The sequence below is a fragment of the Corvus hawaiiensis genome, chromosome 14 (genome assembly GCF_020740725.1).
Source record: "Corvus hawaiiensis isolate bCorHaw1 chromosome 14, bCorHaw1.pri.cur, whole genome shotgun sequence".
NCBI lineage: Eukaryota > Metazoa > Chordata > Aves > Passeriformes > Corvidae > Corvus > Corvus hawaiiensis.
Window position 1 is genome coordinate 14,645,582 of NC_063226.1, and position 18,579 is coordinate 14,664,160.

At 39.3% G+C, this 18,579-nt stretch overlaps 1 protein-coding gene across 5 annotated transcripts in view; it reads left to right on the forward strand.

Annotated features, from left to right (window-relative positions):
* Positions 1-18,579, forward strand: part of COL4A5 (collagen type IV alpha 5 chain) — an 81,708-nt gene that overhangs the window by 31,006 nt on the left and 32,123 nt on the right. For all 5 annotated transcript variants that reach the window (XM_048319111.1, XM_048319113.1, XM_048319114.1 and 2 more), the window contains exons 3-22: positions 2,196-2,285; positions 3,579-3,623; positions 4,346-4,390; positions 4,497-4,559; positions 5,331-5,384; positions 6,086-6,112; positions 7,305-7,385; positions 8,424-8,486; positions 9,013-9,048; positions 9,147-9,188; positions 9,296-9,388; positions 11,541-11,594; positions 11,699-11,755; positions 13,952-13,996; positions 14,097-14,150; positions 14,329-14,370; positions 14,836-14,968; positions 15,550-15,723; positions 16,918-17,001; positions 18,208-18,300. In XM_048319111.1, the coding sequence (XP_048175068.1) occupies positions 2,196-2,285; positions 3,579-3,623; positions 4,346-4,390; positions 4,497-4,559; positions 5,331-5,384; positions 6,086-6,112; positions 7,305-7,385; positions 8,424-8,486; positions 9,013-9,048; positions 9,147-9,188; positions 9,296-9,388; positions 11,541-11,594; positions 11,699-11,755; positions 13,952-13,996; positions 14,097-14,150; positions 14,329-14,370; positions 14,836-14,968; positions 15,550-15,723; positions 16,918-17,001; positions 18,208-18,300 (1,375 nt within the window). The remainder of the gene's footprint in view (positions 1-2,195; positions 2,286-3,578; positions 3,624-4,345; positions 4,391-4,496; positions 4,560-5,330; positions 5,385-6,085; positions 6,113-7,304; positions 7,386-8,423; positions 8,487-9,012; positions 9,049-9,146; positions 9,189-9,295; positions 9,389-11,540; positions 11,595-11,698; positions 11,756-13,951; positions 13,997-14,096; positions 14,151-14,328; positions 14,371-14,835; positions 14,969-15,549; positions 15,724-16,917; positions 17,002-18,207; positions 18,301-18,579) is intronic.

Genomic DNA, 18,579 nt, shown 5'->3' on the forward strand with positions numbered 1-18,579 from the left:
GTGTTATAGACTCTAAAGTTCACTATTTTCATAGCAAGGACAGGAAGCCAGTATGTGCCTCTCTTGTGAAATGGTACAGCCCTGTTCTTGCATGTGTTTAGGCATTAAGATGGGCTGTTCAACTACTGCTTTTCTGATTTCTTTTTCTTTTTCTTTTTTTTTTTTTTTGCTCCAATTTTTAATTTTTTTTTTTTTTTTTTTTGCCATAAGTATACCACATCAATGTAAGTAATTTTTCTGGTTTCTCTCCCCATACTGTCTATGTATAAATACGTAATTTTGGAGAATAAATTCTAGAAATGTGAATGACTTGTGCATGCTTTAAAACTGCATCTATCCCTGCTTGTGTCCTATTATTAGAGTAAATGGAACTCTGCCAAATTTTTCTGTATCCCTGTTTAATTGGCTATATCTTGCTGCGGCAAAGCATAATTTTAGGGTGTTTCCCAACTATATTTTTTTCTTTCTATCCCCCAAGCAACAGTCATGTTCAAGCTTGTGAGCTGGCAGTTTTACTGTATTGGTGTAGCTGATTGAGGGCAATTAAGATCAGAATCTGACTCCTCACCCATTCCCCAAGTGAATGGTGGTTCTATAGCTGGTGCATCTTTATTTTGCTATGGAAACAATCTTGTATTTTCAGGATTGGAAGAGGAGATCTGAGTTGACCTAAACCTTTGCTATTTATATTTTAGTTTAGTAGCTTCCAGTCTGAAACAAGAAGTATCCAAACTTCCTCAGTTCTTTCTGTGTAAGCAGAACTGGCTAGTGAGGTTTTGCATTTATAAGAAAATTCATTGCACACTAACCAGGAACTTCAATCTCATTGTATCTCCAACGATATAATGTCTTTTTTGGCATTGACTTTTTTTGGAAGACTTGGTATGTTTCTTTTCAGTTTCAGTATGTTTCTGCAGTGAGCAGGCAGTTTTTTCTGCCAAATTTGTAGCATACAAATCTTCATGAAAATCAGTATGGTGTGGGCAATAAGAAAAATCTGGGGGCAGAAGCAACATCTGAAAACTGTTGTCACTTATGGAATCATCTATGGGCTGTTTAAATAGAAAACAATAAAAAAAAAAAACCACTCAGAACTGGATCAGCATGGTTTCTCTTCCCACCCAATTTGCCACATTTCTTTAACCAATTTTTATCAAAAATAGGTATTGTAGTGCAGCTATTTCCACTGTAATTATTTTGAACTTTGATGTTAAGTTCCCATAGGACATGTCTGATGTACTCCCTTAGCTGTCCCCAAGCACCGTCCTTCAAACAATCTGTTTGCTTTTGGGGGTAATTTGCTGGTAAACTCCACAGGAGTTGGCCCAGCAACAGTTTCCTCATGCAAGGCTCTCATTGTTGCTGCTCACTTTCAAAGTGGGCTTGGAAAATACTCATTTCAGTTTCAATACTACATACAGTTCACTAGCATCTGTTGGTGCCTCTTCTGTTTCTCTTAGCTGTTTGGCTTCATGTTCCTCTTTCTTTCAAGGCCTTGGCTTCCCCATTCCATGATTGTTTAGAGTGGAGACCTTGGCATAGCTGCATTTTAGAGAACAGTTCTTCAGCCTTAGATGACACACAAGGCCAACCCTCTGCTAAAAATCTGTTATAGCAACCATTTGTAGATGCTACTTTCTCTAACAAAAATGTGAAGAAGAGTGACCAGGTTGAGATTACTAGGCACTGTGTAGCCTGGCTTGCCCCTCACACATCTGATATGCCTCTTGTACAGAGGTGTGTTTTTTAGTGTGCAAACACAATTCATGCCAGAGCTTGCTCCAAAATCTGGTTTTGCCTAATGTTTTCCTTATCTGGCACTCCCGAATTCCTCATTCTCTCTCCTTCAGGGACACACTAACCCTTTCATATCCTGGCCTGAGATAGTAACACTCCTCCACAGTCTTGCTTTTCAGATGATGTAGCAGACCAACTGTATAGCTCCATGCAGAAGTACTTGTATTGGGCTTGCATGGGATAAACACCCTATGAAATCGGTTTAAGTGCTGTAATTAAAGGTAATGCATGTCTGTGTTCAGGAATTTCTGTAGTTAAGCAGGTGAGATGTTTAGTCACAGTGTTAGTTTGTCGGTGTGATGACTTCCTACAGAAAAGCAGAAAGATAAAATGTGTGTTTTATCACATATTTTGCTTCTGTCATATTTCACCTCCACTACCACCTATTCTTTTTGTAGGGGGAAAGGGGATTCCCAGGCTTGGAAGGACAGCCAGGTTTGCCTGGATTCCCAGGACCAGAAGGACCACCTGGTCCAAGAGGCTCAAAGGTATGTCCAATTCACTTGAATGGCATGAAAGTTCTGGGCAGCATTTGCTTAATTGTGGTGCTGATCCTAAGCAATTCCAGAACTCCTGATTATCATTCGTTTCATAGTAAAAATCTTCAGTTGTTGGGGTATAACATAGGTTTTTTTGGTTGATTAGTTTGACTAGTCAGCCAGTGGAAAAATATTGCTCTGAGTTTCCTATCCGGTTCTTCTATCTACACAAACACTTGCCAGCACTATCTGTGCACTTGTATCCTTTCACTAGGTGCTGCACATTAGGATCAAAGAACAGGTTTGGCAAGGTGCTGTGATGTAGCTTTGTTAGTCCTTGCACTAAGGAGATCCTAGCTTAGCCTAGTTCACTGATAAGAGCAGAGTTCTGCTCTCAGCTGCCCTGAGGACTCCCACCAGGTAGGTAAACTGTTGTTTGCACCTGGTGGCATTCCTGGGATGGGATTCCTGGGCTGGGTTTGGGTGGGGTGATGCAAATGAGGGCCTCATTGAATCTATGTGCAGAGAGCTGAGGAATGCTTCTGGCTTTCCCTGGAGTGGTTCCATTTATTTCTATTCACTACTGAATTGCATCATTACACTCAGATGGTGTAATTCAGCAGTAAAATTCCTCTGAATGTATTTGCCTTTAACATACATAAGGATATTCAGGATCAGCCATTTCTTTTATAAATGCTCACAGTATAAACCTAACAGAAGCACATCAAAAAGAGGCAAAGAAAAAAATAGGCACGTGATAAGAAAAATATAAAGGAAGTCTGCACTAAAAGAGAAGATTAATTGTATATAACAAGAGTGAAATAGCACAGGAGTTTTAGACTAGAAACTCTTGTTACACTTTTATTCTATGAATGCATTTTCTGAAGATTTTGATAGAAAGTTCTGCATTGTGATTCTATGCTGATCATAATGCAAAGTAACCCTGGTACAGTCTGATCCGTGTTGAATCGTGGCTCCCCTGCTCTGCCCACAAGAGGCCGCTGGAGGATGTTGCATGGGAGGCCTGACCCTGTGATTGTCAGCAACCTGAGAGCACCGTGGCCTTTAGGAAAATTTTCCTCTAAATCATGGTTAATCAGCTGGAAAAAATGCTTTTCAGCTCAGAGTCCAACGCCAAAAGTTAAAGTAATTTTGAACCCTATAATGCAGGAAGTAACAACTACTATAACTTTTAGTCCACTTACTGTGAACATGTAGAACAGTTTATGCTTACTGTTTAATTTGATAGAAAGACAGACTGCAGCTTGAGTGTGAGTTCTTGTTTGTTTTGTTGTTTTTTAGGGTGATGATGGTCTTCCAGGGCCTATTGGACCCAAAGGAATCAGAGTAAGTATTGATGCAGTTTTAGGGTGATATGTTGGAATAATGAATAAAGACTGACAGGCATTGAGTGGGTCCTAACAGAAGTGGTGACTGACAAGAAAAAAACCTGACTCAAATCTGAAGAGCAGTCTACCTACCAGCTAGAAGAGATTGTACTACTTTTTATAATTAATACAATCTTACATATTGTTTGTATTTCATAAACTCATTAGGGAGAGCAGCCCCAATACTTACTTGATTTGTTTTGCAATACAGGACCTAAACAAGTGCTAGTACCTTTGTTTCAATGTATTCTGAAGTAGAGGCAGTATGTCTAAGGTCCATACAGGAGAGGTGGGCTTGTCTGGAAGTCCTTTAGGTTGTGCCTGTGCTTTTTCTGTCGAACACCTCAGCTGGTGATAATTGATACATCTTTGACTTCACTGGCCACATGCATTTTCCATGTGTGTTTATTTATTTTCTCTATATATCTATAATCTATTACTTCAGTAGCCCTGCATTGTCTTTTCTATGTTTTTGGGACTATTTCCCTGAAAGATTGGTAAGAACCTTGAATGCCATGTCAGCATGGCATTCTTTTTTTTTACAGGTGATTCAGATGTCTCTTTCTGTCTTCACTTAAATTTGCACAATTACATTTAGTGAAATCTAGGTAAATCCTTTTGCACACCCATTCCTACCATACTGTTTCAAACACGTGGTTAATGTGGTTAATTTCCTTCCAGGGACCTCCAGGGCTTCCCGGGTTTCCAGGAACACCAGGACTTCCTGTGAGTAGGAATGGGCTGTATAGATAGAAATCTGTTCCCTTTTGTCTTTCAAGCCCAGAAGAGCATCCTGCAATCTAACTCTTCTTTCCCCTTTTCCACTTTAAAGGGATTGCCAGGACAAGATGGGCCACCAGGACCTCAGGGTATCCCAGGATGCAATGGAACAAAGGTGGAATTCCTTTAAGAATCTTAATGCAGCAATAGTATGGTAAAGAGTTCTTGTTCTCCTGACTGTAAGCCAATAGGTTTAGTCTGTTGAGTGCCACAGTACTTGCTGTTACTGAGTTGTGCAGGTAATTCCAAGATAATTCAGACTTACACACCTGTTTGAGAGAAGGGGTCATTGTCTGGTACTTAAAGCACAAGTTCTGCCAGAAATTGCCAGCACCAAGACACAACATTGTGTACTCTGTAGCCGATATAGTTAAACTGTGTTCGAATCCTTAAGTGTGTAGCTTACAACTGAGAGGTGTGTCTGATAATGAGCTCAGATGCTGTGTCTCGTCATTGTAGTACTCTTGCTACCAAGAAAATCTCATTACTTAGCAGTGAGACTTTTTAATTCTTAATTTTTTAATATTATATTGAAAATACTGATTCAGTGTCTTTGTTGGAGGGAGTCACTTTATTCTGACATGCTACTTAGCTTCACATTATGATTTTCCCAGAAGAAAAGTTGATCTTCTATAACATTCCATGGGTTTTCCATCTCTGTAGTGTAGTACTTTGCCTGGAAGTATGCAGAAACATGTGACTGTGGAAATTTCTGTTTTAATCAGTTGTATAAATTAACTAAGATTTTTCTATAGCTTGTTCCAATACAATTTGCTATTCTGGAGTCATAAGCTAACAATGACACTAGACTTTGAGTGAAAATTTGTTTTTCTGGTTTTGTTATGTTTTGATTTGGTTTTGGCTAATAATTTTCTTCATCCCTAAGGGAGAACGTGGATTCCCAGGCAGTCCAGGTTTTCCTGGTTTACAAGGGCCTCCTGTAAGTAAAAGATTTCCCAATCAACTACCTGTAATCCACAGAAAGACTTCTAGTGTGAAAAATGAGATAAATATCAGCCTCTTTTTGCATTTTTTCATTTAATAAATAGGAAATTTTTTTAATGTTTAATCAGAACATTTTAGATGTCCAACGAACATGAGGTTTCTGCTGTATGCTGTGGTAAATCTCAAAAACCCCTTTGAATTTTCACATGCTGAGATGCTTTACCACCTGCAGAAAAATACAAATACATGCATATGTGTCAGAGAAGTAAGATCTTGGTACTGACATTTAGTACCTCTAAAGAGTCTTACTGGTGATTAATGGGTCAGAAAAAAGAGACAGTGTAGGGTGTTTTCAGTACAAAACACAAGGATGGACTGTCAGTACTGCAAAGTGACTGTCAGAACCAAAGTACAAACAGAGGCGTAGTAGACAGGATGGATAATAGGAGGCAATATAGAAACAAATTGCTAAGAAAAGGAAATATAAACCTTCTAATGCTCAACATTCACTGTGAAAGTTCTTCTCTAATTTTTCCATTTGATTCTGAAGTTCATAAAAAATTTATTTTCCCCTGTTCCATATATTTTATAAGTTTAATGTTTTCCTCATGGTGTAGATCTGATTAGTGGTTTGCAAATAACATACCAGTGATTTCTTTCTATTGATCTTTCTTTTTTTGTTTCTTTTAAACAAAGGGACCTCCTGGTCTGCCAGGTATGAAGGTAAGTGTGCTGTACTCTCACATCCAGGTACTTACCAGACATGGGTGTGCAGTGTGATCTGCCATGAGTAACCTGCTTGTTTTATGCAAGACCATGTGCATCCACTGGAATCTGGAGTGACATTCTTGGTGTTTCTAGTGCAGCTAGCTGGAAATTCTGCTGTAGCTTAGTTTGGGTTAGTAGCTTGAGAGGTAGCAGAGTGTTTTCTGAAGCTGTTTCCTTGGGACTGTGAGGGTCAGTGTTGAGGCATCCAGTTTAACAAAATGTCTACAAACACCCAAATGCACCATTAGTCTGCCTATGCATACTCAAAGCACTCCTAAAGACTAAACAACAGTGACCTAAAATATCCAGTGACAAGAATAGTACATCTTTTGTTCCTTTTGAAAATGTTTTTTGTACGCTATATTACATAGATGGCCTTTTCTCCTAATGTTGTAAAGAGTCTCATGGTCTAATGTTGAACCTTAAGAAGCCCTTTTATTTTTTAAGGGTTTTGTTGTACCTTTGACCAATTTGAGCATGGCGCAAAACATCAGTTTTCATTCAAATCTATTTAAGAGGAAACCTGACCCACAGAGTTACTCCTGAGAGGACAGCATAACACTGGTACTGGAAAATTGTGACTGTTAAGCTGAATTGTTCTTCTTATCTCCTTTTCTTCCCAGTTGTTTTGAAGATATTAAAGAACAATCTCATCAGAGCATATACTTTTAAAACAAAGATATTCCCTGAAACCAATAAGAAACTGCTTCAATATAGAGCACGAAGCATAACTGTTGTAACAGCACACTCAGCACTAATCTCATGAGCTGGGACATTGGAAAAAGCTGAATGAGCCTTTTTTCTGTTGTGTCCTATCCACTGCTTTCACATGAAGCTGGAATGTTTATTTTGTGAAGAGTTTGTGTTTCAATCCCCTAATCTTTTGGAATTTAAATCAATGCTGATTTTATCTTTGTATAAAACAAATGTTTTAAGGATTGTTAGTTTAGCCATTTAGAATCTTCATCTCTCCTGAAAAGAGCTATTCTTGGAGAAGCTCGTGCTTATGTTAAAGTGTACTGCTAGGGTGTAGCATAGTTCAGGGTCTCTTAGAGTCTTAGAAGCCACTATGTGCCCTTTGGAGTCAAAATGGTGATAAGGTATTGTAAGACGTGTTGTTAATTAAAGTCAACTGTATTTCTTCTAGGGTGAAGCAGGTGAAATAATTACATCCTTGCAGCCAGGACAGAAGGGTGACCCAGGATTTCCAGGTCTTCCAGGGATACCTGTAAGTTGCATAAAGTACTATTAGGCTGTGTTCTGCCAAAAAGATAACATGAAAAGTATTTTCGTTACAGCACAATTGGCAGCTTTGGTGCTAGGGGATCCATATGTTTTCTTGGAGATGCAGGGCTCACATTTAATGTACTTCTGATTTATGGCTTGAGGGAAAGTGCGTGATTCCATATTGCTCTTAATAGGGTGACCCACAGAACGCAGAAAGGTCCCCTGGTCAGGAAGGTGCTATCCAGCAGACAGCAGTACTCACAGTTACTGACTTGCTTCTCTGCTTTCCCTGCCTTTTTCCCTTCCTAGACATTCTTTGTATCAGTTCTGGAGTTCCCTTCCCTTCTTCTCTCTGAGTCAAAGTCACATCTGGCTTTCTGGCTGTAGCTGCTGTTTTGGATGGTGGGAAGGAGAGGGCAATGCCTCAGCTGTTCTCCTCATGTTGCACCTCCTGAACAGTGTTTCTGCTCTCCCAGCAGTGCTCTGTGAAAACAGCTAGTGACTCCAGGCCCTGTGCTCCCCCACTGAGCCATTCATTGCTTTAGTGGAAGAACAAGGGGAGCCGAAAATGAATCTATCAGTCTGAACTGGCCAGAAGCCAGACTCCCATTTCCTGGTACAGAGAGGCAAGCCCCATGCTATTCTGTGACCAGACTGAGCCTGTTAGCATTTCTGCTCCTCTGATCTGTGCTTTCCTATTGTCTGTTACTGGCTGGGAAGAATCACAAATACAAAGTGTTTTGTTGTTCTCTCTCAGTGCATGAAGAGAAAGAAAGCACAAAAGTAGTTCAAAACAAACAAAAAAGCATTCCCTTATCTGAGCCAAAGAGATGCACTGATGTTAAGAGCAGAACTCTCCTAACATGATGTACACCCCTTTAGGCCTTTCCACAAGCACAGATTGTAGGTTATTGGTCAGCTACATTGATTTGACATGTGTGGGATGCCAGCTGTTCGGGTTATTTGAGCTTACAGCTCTCACTGGGTTTTTTTTTTCATAAAAAGGTGCCTCTCATGGCCTCCTTCCCTTCCTCAACAGGGCCCACCCGGCTCCGTGGGAATACCAGGTCCAGTTGGCCCCCCAGGGCCCCCAGGTTTGACGGTAAGTTTCTTTAACCTGTTGCTCATAAAGCCTTAAATGGGACAGTTACTACTTGGTTTCGTGTTCTCAGAGGCAGGTCAGTGAATTGCAGAGATCATGGTAGTCAGCACTTGGTATGAAGACAGCAGCAACCATGCATTCAGTTCAGCCTTGGAGCTGTTACTGTGCACGTGTAAATAAGATACTTTTGAAACAACCTGTTCCCCAACACCTTTTTGCTTTAAGTGGTGCTGAATCGTTGTGCAGGCTTCTCACTTGTGTGAAACATGGGGTAAGATTTAGCTTATTTAGACTAGGACGTTTAATGCCTGACTGTTTAATTTCATTTTACTCTCTCACTTAAGGGAAGAACTAGTTTCTTACATATTTGTGAAGTAAAATAGCATGAGTTTTCAAAGGAAGGTGCCTTGTCAGCATGGAGATAATTCACAGGAATTAAAGCTGCAACACTGTTGTGTGGGTTTTTCTCTACAGGGGTTTGTAAAGTGCTTTTATGTGACTTGTTTTTGGTTTCCTTTTTCAATAGGGACCTCCTGGTCCACCAGGGCTGCCAGGACCCAAGGTATTGTCTTTCTCATATTGATGGTGGTGGTGGACTCTTTTCTTTCTCTTTCTGTTTATTTATGACTTCCAAGGGCTGATGAGTTATACTTTTTGCAGGGTAATATGGGTTTGAATTTCCAAGGACCCAAAGGTGAAAAAGTGAGTAGGTGATCATAATGATATTTTTGCTTATTACTTTCAAAATACTTATGCTTGCCATTTTTGCTTGTATTTCCTGTAACAAACTGCATCTTCCTACACATTAGGGTGAACAAGGTCTTCAGGGACCTCCAGGGCCACCAGGACAAATTGGAGAACAGAAAAGACCAAATGACATTGAGTTTCAGAAAGGAGATCAGGTGAGTGGGACACTACACTCCTCTGCAGTGAGCATGTGATCAAGCTGCAGCCTCGGTTGGTTTGGCTCATATATACTCACATCCTTCTTACTGCAGAGGTTCTATTTTTTTTTTTCTCAGAGTACTGAATATTCCAGGCCTGAGTACTTTTCATTTAATAGAAAGCATGCCAGTCACATTAGTTGTTGCTTCCCTTAGTAAAATAACTATTCCAAAGAAACTCTCTTAAAGGCAGTTCACAGTAACATCAAAAGTGGTTAAAATACTCCCATTCCTTGGAACACCCAGAATTGCAATTTTCAAAGCAGTCTGGGGTTTCAGATTCCCACTAATTAACCATCTGTGTCATCTATTGTGAAGAAGTCTTTCAAAAATTTTAATTCAATTTCTTCTTTTTTTGTTATTAGTGATGCCCCAAGATCTTTATTCCTTGTGGTCTGAATAAAATGCTTTCCCTGTTTCTGGCATCTCAAAAGTAAATATCAGTCATACTGTTACAAGTAAGCTCAAAATACTGGTTTGATTTGTATGGATCCCTCCCCACACATGAATGCCAGAAGGTCATTGGGAGAGTTAGCATTTTTAAAGTTATTACATTTTTTTCTCTTTCTTTTTCACTGGGGAACATTCTGCAGTACTGTGTAATTCTGGGTGCCATCGACAGTCTGAGCAAAACCAGCAAGATCATAGGTGCCTGGATGTCACATTTTCCTTGAAGGTTTTGTGATATTCTCAAATACCACCCTGAGTAATACAAGAGTTGAAGTAGATATTTTGAGGAAAAAGTGTTGAGTGATCGTTTTTGTGCTCTGATTATTTTGCGAACATCACTGTAGTAACTGAACTTTAAACTATTTGTTTCCTCCATCGATATTTGGATCAGTTTCTTCCTTTCCATTGTCTTATCTTGGGAAACGTGTCAGAGAAGAAAGCTTTAGGACACACCAGTATTTTATTTTAGTGGGGTGTAGGGCAATTCTGCCCTTCATCTTGATCAAAACCATTTGTTACCCTTGCACCACTAAGGCATTAACTAGAACTATGTGCTGGTGTACACTTGCAGTGCACAGTCATCCTAGAAAGGTCTCTGGTTTTGTCTGTAACTGGGTAATAGGACAGAAAGTAAAGAGCAGCATTGTGTGTCTTTATAATTCTGAGAAAATACAAGGTGACATTTTGACCACACTGTCGCCGAAGCAAAAATTCATCTGATTTTATTGGGGTCAGAGTAATTTGCTTCTGTCATCAGGGATTCCTGAAGGACTAATTATACTTGCACTAATTTATGTAAGTGTACAAAGTGAAAGCATTCTATCTACAATCCTTTTAAAGCACTAAGAATTATAAACATTCTGAGTGCATTGCCTTTGACCAACATTTATAATGATTTCTAAGTTTGCAAATTTGTTTTTATTTTCAGTTAAGTTTATACTTGGTAGTATGCAATTGGTAAAAAATGTCAATGTTACAGTTACTTTTTGGTGAAATGCACATAGAGTTCTGGTGTGTGCCTCCACCTATGATCTCTGACTAAAATCAAGCATATAGATGGGCTTGTAAAAGTCTGGGGTGACTTCAAGAAAATAATGGCAACTGCACAGAAACTTTTGGCAGATTCAGTAGCCTGTAACTTTTCTTTATGTTAATGGTGAAAAGATGTAATAACTTGTACAAAGGTGTAACAAGACCAAATAAAACAAGAACTTTTTAACACAATAATCCTGTGACGGTTTTCTGACAAATACTTTGATCCTGATGGCCTCTCAATTTCAGCAATTACCAGTAACCTAATGACTGTTGCTCCTGTAATTTCAGCAGGATCTGGCGTTTGTTTGTTCTTTCTTCGTTTTTTTCTTTCTTCTCTTTATTATTGGATAGCAGCTGCAGGCCACCAAACCAGCTGCTGCAGTGCACTCAGGAGGCAGTTGTGTTTTTAGTGGAGTGAATCATCTAAATAAACAGGATGAGCAGTAAATAAAATTTATAGATGCACTTGAAATTCCACACAAAGAAAGAATAAATATGGTCGTTTATAACTTGGAATGTAAATGACAGCAAAAAAAAAAAAATTCTATTTAAGAAAAAAAATCAACTGAGCTTCTGGGGAGTGATGGAGGCTTTAATCCTCTTTTTCTTTGCTCATGCATGACAGGGTATTCCAGGTGATCCAGGCCCACCAGGACTTCCTGGGCCACCAGGCCCTCCTGTGAGTAGAACTCTTAGTTCTATTTTGTTGCATCTGTATCAGAACTGTAACTTCATTCTACTTTGGCTTGTGGGCCCAGTTTAAGATGACGTTTGTGTGTCCAGGGTCTTCCCGGTGGCATAAAAGGTGAAAAAGGTGAGCAAGGAGAACCAGGCAAAAGAGTAAGTAGTCTGTTTAACCAAACACTTATCTTTCCATTCAGTGTTACTGTTGACAATTAAGCAAATGTTGAATTCAGTTGGGGCCATCAGCCTCTGGGTAAGAGACTGCTTTTTTTTCTCCTTGTAACCTGGCAAACTCGTAGATGATGCACAGGGGTCATGACTGTGCTTCTAGCTATGGCTCTCTGTGATTTCTCATAGAATTATCTACATGTAAATCTTTGTTTGGGGGGCAGGAGAAAATAGTTTGGATTATGTTATCAGGTTAACATGTGAAAACCTTCAAAGTTTATGGACTGCTTGTCTGAAGCAGCAGCTTTCTGTTTCCTTTTAGAGAGGGTCTTCATTCAGTTTGCTATGTACTGGGTTGCCAAGCAGCATGAGATCGGTGTATATAATAATTGGTGTATATAACCTGGTATATGTAAATTCATTCTCAGTGGGTTTGCTGAGGTGAGTCACAGAACCAAGTCTCTGAACACTGTTAAAACTGAAAGTCCATTTGTCACCTCCCAAGAGACTGCCTTTATGTGCTATCTGGGGAGGGCACAAGTTGGGATAGCTTTATCGAGGGATAGCAGGAGTCTCTGTTCCTGACTAGACTCAAATCAATCCTGGAATTTAAACATACTTGGATATCACAGCTCAGAAAAGCTGAGAAAGATCATAGAAGTGCTAAGAAATAGGATAAAAATAACATGGGCTGGACCAGCAAAGAAAAGAGAAGCTGTAACCAGCTCAAAACATTCTGTATCTTCACTTCCACAGCTTCTGAATGCATAGTTTCATCAACAAAATGGACCCCTTTGAAAATCAAGACACAAGTCCTGCTCAGGTTAATTGGACAATATATAAACACTGTTTAGAAACATGCTGGTGATAGGTTTTCCAATTTCCATAGGAAATAAATACAGTGGAAACAAATGTTTGGTACTCAAGATAAAATCCTTCTTAGTTGCTGAGATTTATAGAAGGGCTTTGATTTGTCTCTTTTAAAGAACATAACAAGCAGATTTACCAAGCCAAAAGTCTCATTATATTTTGAGTGGGTTTTGAATTGTTGCTTCTCTCTACAAAAGTAAATGGGAACCACATAAATTTGCAAAGATCTAAAAGGAGAAAAGTCCTGAAGGGATATGTCAGATGCCTTTTGCCAAAAGTTTGTTTACTAATATTTTTGTTTGGTTTTATTACTCTGAATCTGGGCATGTTGCATACTTGGAAGTGCAGTTTAGCTATTAAGTTACTTTAAAGTTGCATTTTAGTGCTCCATAGGATTCTGTGCAGCTCAAAGCCATTTCAGATATACTCTTTTAAAATGTCATTGTATGTATTCAAACAGATAGCTCTGCATGTTCACAGGAAATCTTAAAACCTCAGTTTTGAGAGTTAGAACTCATCACTAGTAAATACAAACTTCACAAATCACATTATACTCTGATTCACTAAATCTGTGAGGTCTTATTATCAACTTCTCAGTGACTGAGAGCTGATCTTGGCACTGAGGAAGATTCACTAGGTGAAGCTCAATCACCTGCTCTAGTTCTGTTCCAGCAGGCACCCCCAGACACAGCTTCTGTAACTCTGACAATAAAATGCCATTTGTCTGCCCAGTGAATGGTCAAAGTGGAACAAAGTGGAGCTTGCCCTGCTTTCATTGCAGCAACGACAAATCTGTTCAGCAATAATACGTTTTTTAGAAGTGACTTCTTTGAGCAGAACTTCATCTTGTATTTTCATTGATACTAAGGAGAAAATTTTGTTGATTTAAAGGAAAGTTAAAATTCAAACATGAAGTTTTATTGAGTTTCACTAGTCATACTGATTTCCTAATTAAATAGAGTGTTCTAGTATTTAGGGAGTTAGGATCTGTTTTCCAAATAAAGGATTTCTCTAATGTAAAAATAGGAGTAGTAAACATAATGAATCAGCAGTAGTTAACTGGAGATCATCTTGTGCTGTATTCACCCAGCATTTCTCTGAGACTTGTCATGGTTTTGTGCTCAGGTTTTCAAAATGATAACTTCAGTTTAGGTAATTCTATTGGTTATGGTTGATGTCTTTGATGTGTTTGTCCCAAGGACTGCATTCTAGATACAGTTGGGCCTATTGAAAAATGGGAAACAAGTAACATAATTTCCATAAGAATTCTTTACCACTGAAGCATTTTATTTCAATGCATATTTGTCTTTGAAGGGAAAGCCTGGCAAAGATGGAGAACCTGGTCAACCTGGTAGGGATGTGAGTAATTCATACATTTTTAGTCTAAGCAAGCTCTTTATAAGCTTTTCTTCTGATATGGAAAAGATGAGAGTGTGATTATATCTCCCTTTTCTTGAAGGGTTTACCTGGTGGGCCTGGAATAAATGGTGCTCCAGGAAGAGATGGTGAAAAGGTATGCCAGGATTTTTGTCATTATTGCTGTAATAGATTGAAAATTTGCCATTACTGAGTTCAGTTCTGCCTGAGTAGTAATTGCTTTGCCTCTGCTATTACAGTGTTGAGGAATATTTGCAATAACTTGTTTATGTACTGCTGCATAGTATCAAAAATGCTCTTAATTTCATTGTTAGGGTGAAAAAGGTGACATGGGTCCCCCTGGTCCTCCTGGAATTGTAAGTTGCCGATCCTTTATTTTTTTCTGCATTTGGTTTATGGTGTTGTTTCATTGTAGATCTTGGCTGACTGAGTGTCCTATCTCCAGGTACAACACCAACAGCACCAGTAAAATTTTTATATATACACTGACAGAAACAATGGTTTCCTTCTTTCAAGATCAGTTCTGTGCTCTGGGATTTGCTAGGTCACAAACACAGGCTAGACTATAACCTCAGACTAGCAGGACTGAGTCAGCCTCACTGAAGCCTGTTGTAACTGTGTTGGCTTGGCAGGAAAACAGCTTCCTATTGGGGAGTGCTCTTTACTGGAATTTTCCCTGGTAATTCAGTGGAGTGGGGAAAGCATCCTGTCATTGGCATAAGGTTCAAAGTATGTTGAACTTCTCCTCCCTCACATGTCTTTATGGTTCCAATGACTCTTTTCTTGGCAAGTAGTTTCACATGAGCATGAAACATTTACAGGTTGTTCCAAGACCAGGCATTGATGCAACAGTGGGACCAAAAGGTAGCAAAGGATTGCCAGGACTTCCAGGAGCCAAAGGGGAGCGTGGATTCTCTGGTAGGCCAGGCCCACCTGGCTTGCCAGGATCTCCAGGTAGGAGTGCAAGTTTTAAATTAAGTCGTATGCTCAAATGTCTGACTGGCTTCACAGTCTTTACACACTCCTTCTAACAGAAGGCAGAATATTTAGAGCCACCTTTGAGCTTGAAGGGAGGTCTTGAACTTCTGGGGATAATGAGAGGAATTATGAACATTCATTGCCCTTGCTGTGGTGAACTGAGGATTCTAATCAGATACTCTCTTAATGCCCCTGGGGGCAATTTATCTCATATCACATACCTATAAGATACATTATCCTTTGCATTGCACAGAGAAAGTTTTGTGTACGACAAGTCTGGTGGGAGCTGATCTGAGTCTACAGTGGGAGTGAACTGTGACACCTGTATGTGCCTTATATATGCACATAGAGGAACATTATCATTCTAATGTTACAGCTTGTATATGTTCTTTTGTCTCATCAATACTTCCTTTCATTAGTGCTGTGGGGTTTTTTTTTTTTCCATCATAAACTTAGTTGTTGAGTATCGAGTCAATTTTTCAAACAAATATCTCTAAAAATGTAAAATGTGACGTAAACCTTTAAGCTAGCAAGGAACTAAGTCCTTCCCATCTTAGGGATCACTACTGTTGGACCTCCTGGCCCACCTGGCTTACCTGGTGAGAGAGGACAGAAGGGAGATCCAGGTTTACCTGGGGTTTCTATACCTGGGCAACCGGGAGTTGAGGGACCACGAGGACCTCCAGGACCACCAGGTCCCCCAGGACCACCTGCACCATCTGTTGCTCCTGGTAAGTGATGATCACATAGGCAGCAAGTAGAAGAGACTAAACAGCTTTGACATTTGTTTCGGTTTGGGTTTCTGTGGTTTGTTTGTTTGGGTTTTTTTAATTCCACCTCCAAAGATGTAGTTTATCAGCAGGTGAAGTCCATGCGATTCTGTTTGTATACATTCTCCAAGTTGCTCCCATTGCAAATCAAGACATCTGTAGGAGAACTTAAGGCTTAAGGACAGTTACAGAATTTGGGAATTCAGTGGTGTGAGTTGCAGTCTGGCTTTATCATGCCTCTTTCCTACTTCATGTGAGCCCTGCTGTGAACTTGTGTGAGATTCAGCTAGACCAGAAGACAAGAATCTTTTCAGACCTGAGGGACCTTTGTGCTAACTCACACAATAATGACATTTCTCCAGGGTCTAGCACATTTGGCGGGGATGTACAAAATTAAGTGTATTTCCATTTTATGTTACATCCTATTTAATTCAACTAATGACAGTTATATTAAAATTTGGGCATAAAGCAGGAGGTAACCACTTGGACACTGGCTTGAGTAAATTCAGCTTTCATGATATGATCTAATAAATGCTTGGAAAGACTGTTTCCGTCTAAGAGTTGTGATAGCAGGAGAGTCAAAGGTGTAATTTTTCACAGAATTCCAGTTTCATAAGTATTCTGGTGTGTAGACCACATGAAGTTATCTTGGGAGTGGACACTTTGGATGAAAGCTCTTAGCTCCTTTTTTGGTGTAAGGGGAGTGTAGGGAATGGCAGATGGAATGTAAGAATGGAGAGTTCTAGTGGACAGGGGCTAACATGGTTCAGGGAGGAATTTAGTGTCTAGATGGCATTGGCATCTGAAGTGCCCTTGCCCTGATGATGATTCATAGGCATGTTTTTATGATATGAGGCTGAATATCAGAATGTAATGTGGAGATGGAAGTGTGTAGGCTGTGGGAAGCAGTGGGAGATGGTTGGGGTTGTGAAGAGTTGATGATTGTTGTGTAATATCACTGTTTCCTTTTGAGATTGAATTACATGTGTGGGTTTTCACCAGCAGTCCTGTCTGAATTGCCAAAACGTTTGGTCTGTGATTATGCGAGTGTATTAGAATATCCACACAAATATATTTTTGCACTGAATACATGTATTTGGTGCTGCTGTCAGTCTAACACAAATAGCTCATTAAACCTCTCCTGATTTTGCTTAGGGGAAGGGTTATGTGAGCAGGGGCCACCAGGTCCTCCAGGAATTCCAGGACAACAAGGTTTTACGGGGGAGCGAGGCCAAAAAGGTACAGTGTCATGGCTATATTTTCTATTTTTCTCCTTTTTTTTTGAAGCTTGTTAAAAAATGTAAAGCCTGCATTAAATAAGGATTAACAGTGCCCCTTCCCAGTAGGGTTGAGTGCAGATATTTTATGTCTTTGAGTAAAAAAGCTGTTTTCTTTGGGTGTAGGATACTCCTTCATGTAATATTAAAGCACAGGAGCCTGAGTGATTGAGGATACAACCAATGCCTAGCATGGATCTTGAATAAAGTAAAATGGAACTTGAGGTTTATGAGTATTTCCCAGACAGATAGAAACTGGGTGCTTTGTAACAGCACTGGCCAAGTCTGTGTGAAAATGTTTTACAGTTCATTAATAAATTTGACATTTTTTATCGAAAGCAGCATTGAAATTATAAATACAAGACTCTTAATTTGAGTTGGTCAATCTGCAGTGAGTTTGTTTGTTTGCTAAGCAAAAGAAAGTTATATTTAATATATATCCTTGTTTCCAAAAAGACAACCTCGCAATGAGGATGCTGATATGGGTAAGTGAGAATCTTTTCCTAGCTCAACCATGGACATCATAAATGACTTTAGGCATCTCACTTAATTTTGCATTCACTTCAAAGAGAAATGTTTTTCCTCATGGAGATTGTAAGGATTAATTCATTAACCTAAATAAAGTGCTCAAATATCACACTGATGAATGTCAGATAAGTCTGTATGTGAAGGAAATTCCTAAGCTTCTTGAAACCAACCTTTTTTTTTAAAGAAATACATTTAGGCTATTGTCAAATCAATGAAACATTCCCAGGTTTTTTTCTGCACTCTGGGAGTTTAATTAAGTTTGGGATTTTGATATCTGTGGTTTAGAGTTGTAGTTAGAAGTGTCAAGTACCTACTTTAAAAGAGGACACTTTGCTGAGGAAAAAAAGGTCCATGGTTTTATTTTCTATTATTGAAAGCATTTTTTTTTGTTTTAATTATTTTGCACTGTCATAAATGCATTCTAATCATATCTGATATTGGTTGTCTGACTCCTAGCTACCAAAAAGCTTCAGTTTAACTTGCAGGGGGGACGCTTCTAATATTTAAGCAATAGTTACTTGAAGTAGTCACTTTGGACCTGGTATTATAGATCAATAGCAAGAAAACAGTTGCTGTTGTGCTGAATTCTATTAATATTTTCTAAAACCTGATGCTCAAGTGTGCATGCAAATCTTTTTAGGTGATCGAGGAGACACATGCTTCAACTGCATAGGAACTGGGGTAACTGGGCCTCCTGGGGAGAGAGGACCACCGGGACCTCCGGGTAGTCCAGGTAGGGCTGGAGTCTTCACTGGTTTGCTTAAAATATTCCATAAAGTCACTTTTCTGTCAGGGTACTGTGTACAATGGTAACAATATATCTGTGTATTGTGTACAAGTTCAAATGTGCAGTTGTCAGCTCCAGTGCAGAGTTGGTACATGTTGTATTTTGCACAGTGGGTAAGAAAAAAGCTGGGCATGTGTAAAACAAACACTCATTCTTTGAAAATCTAGTCTTTGAAAAATAATTCTCTGTTCAAAGACAGCCTTGCAAGCATTCTGCATATTGAAG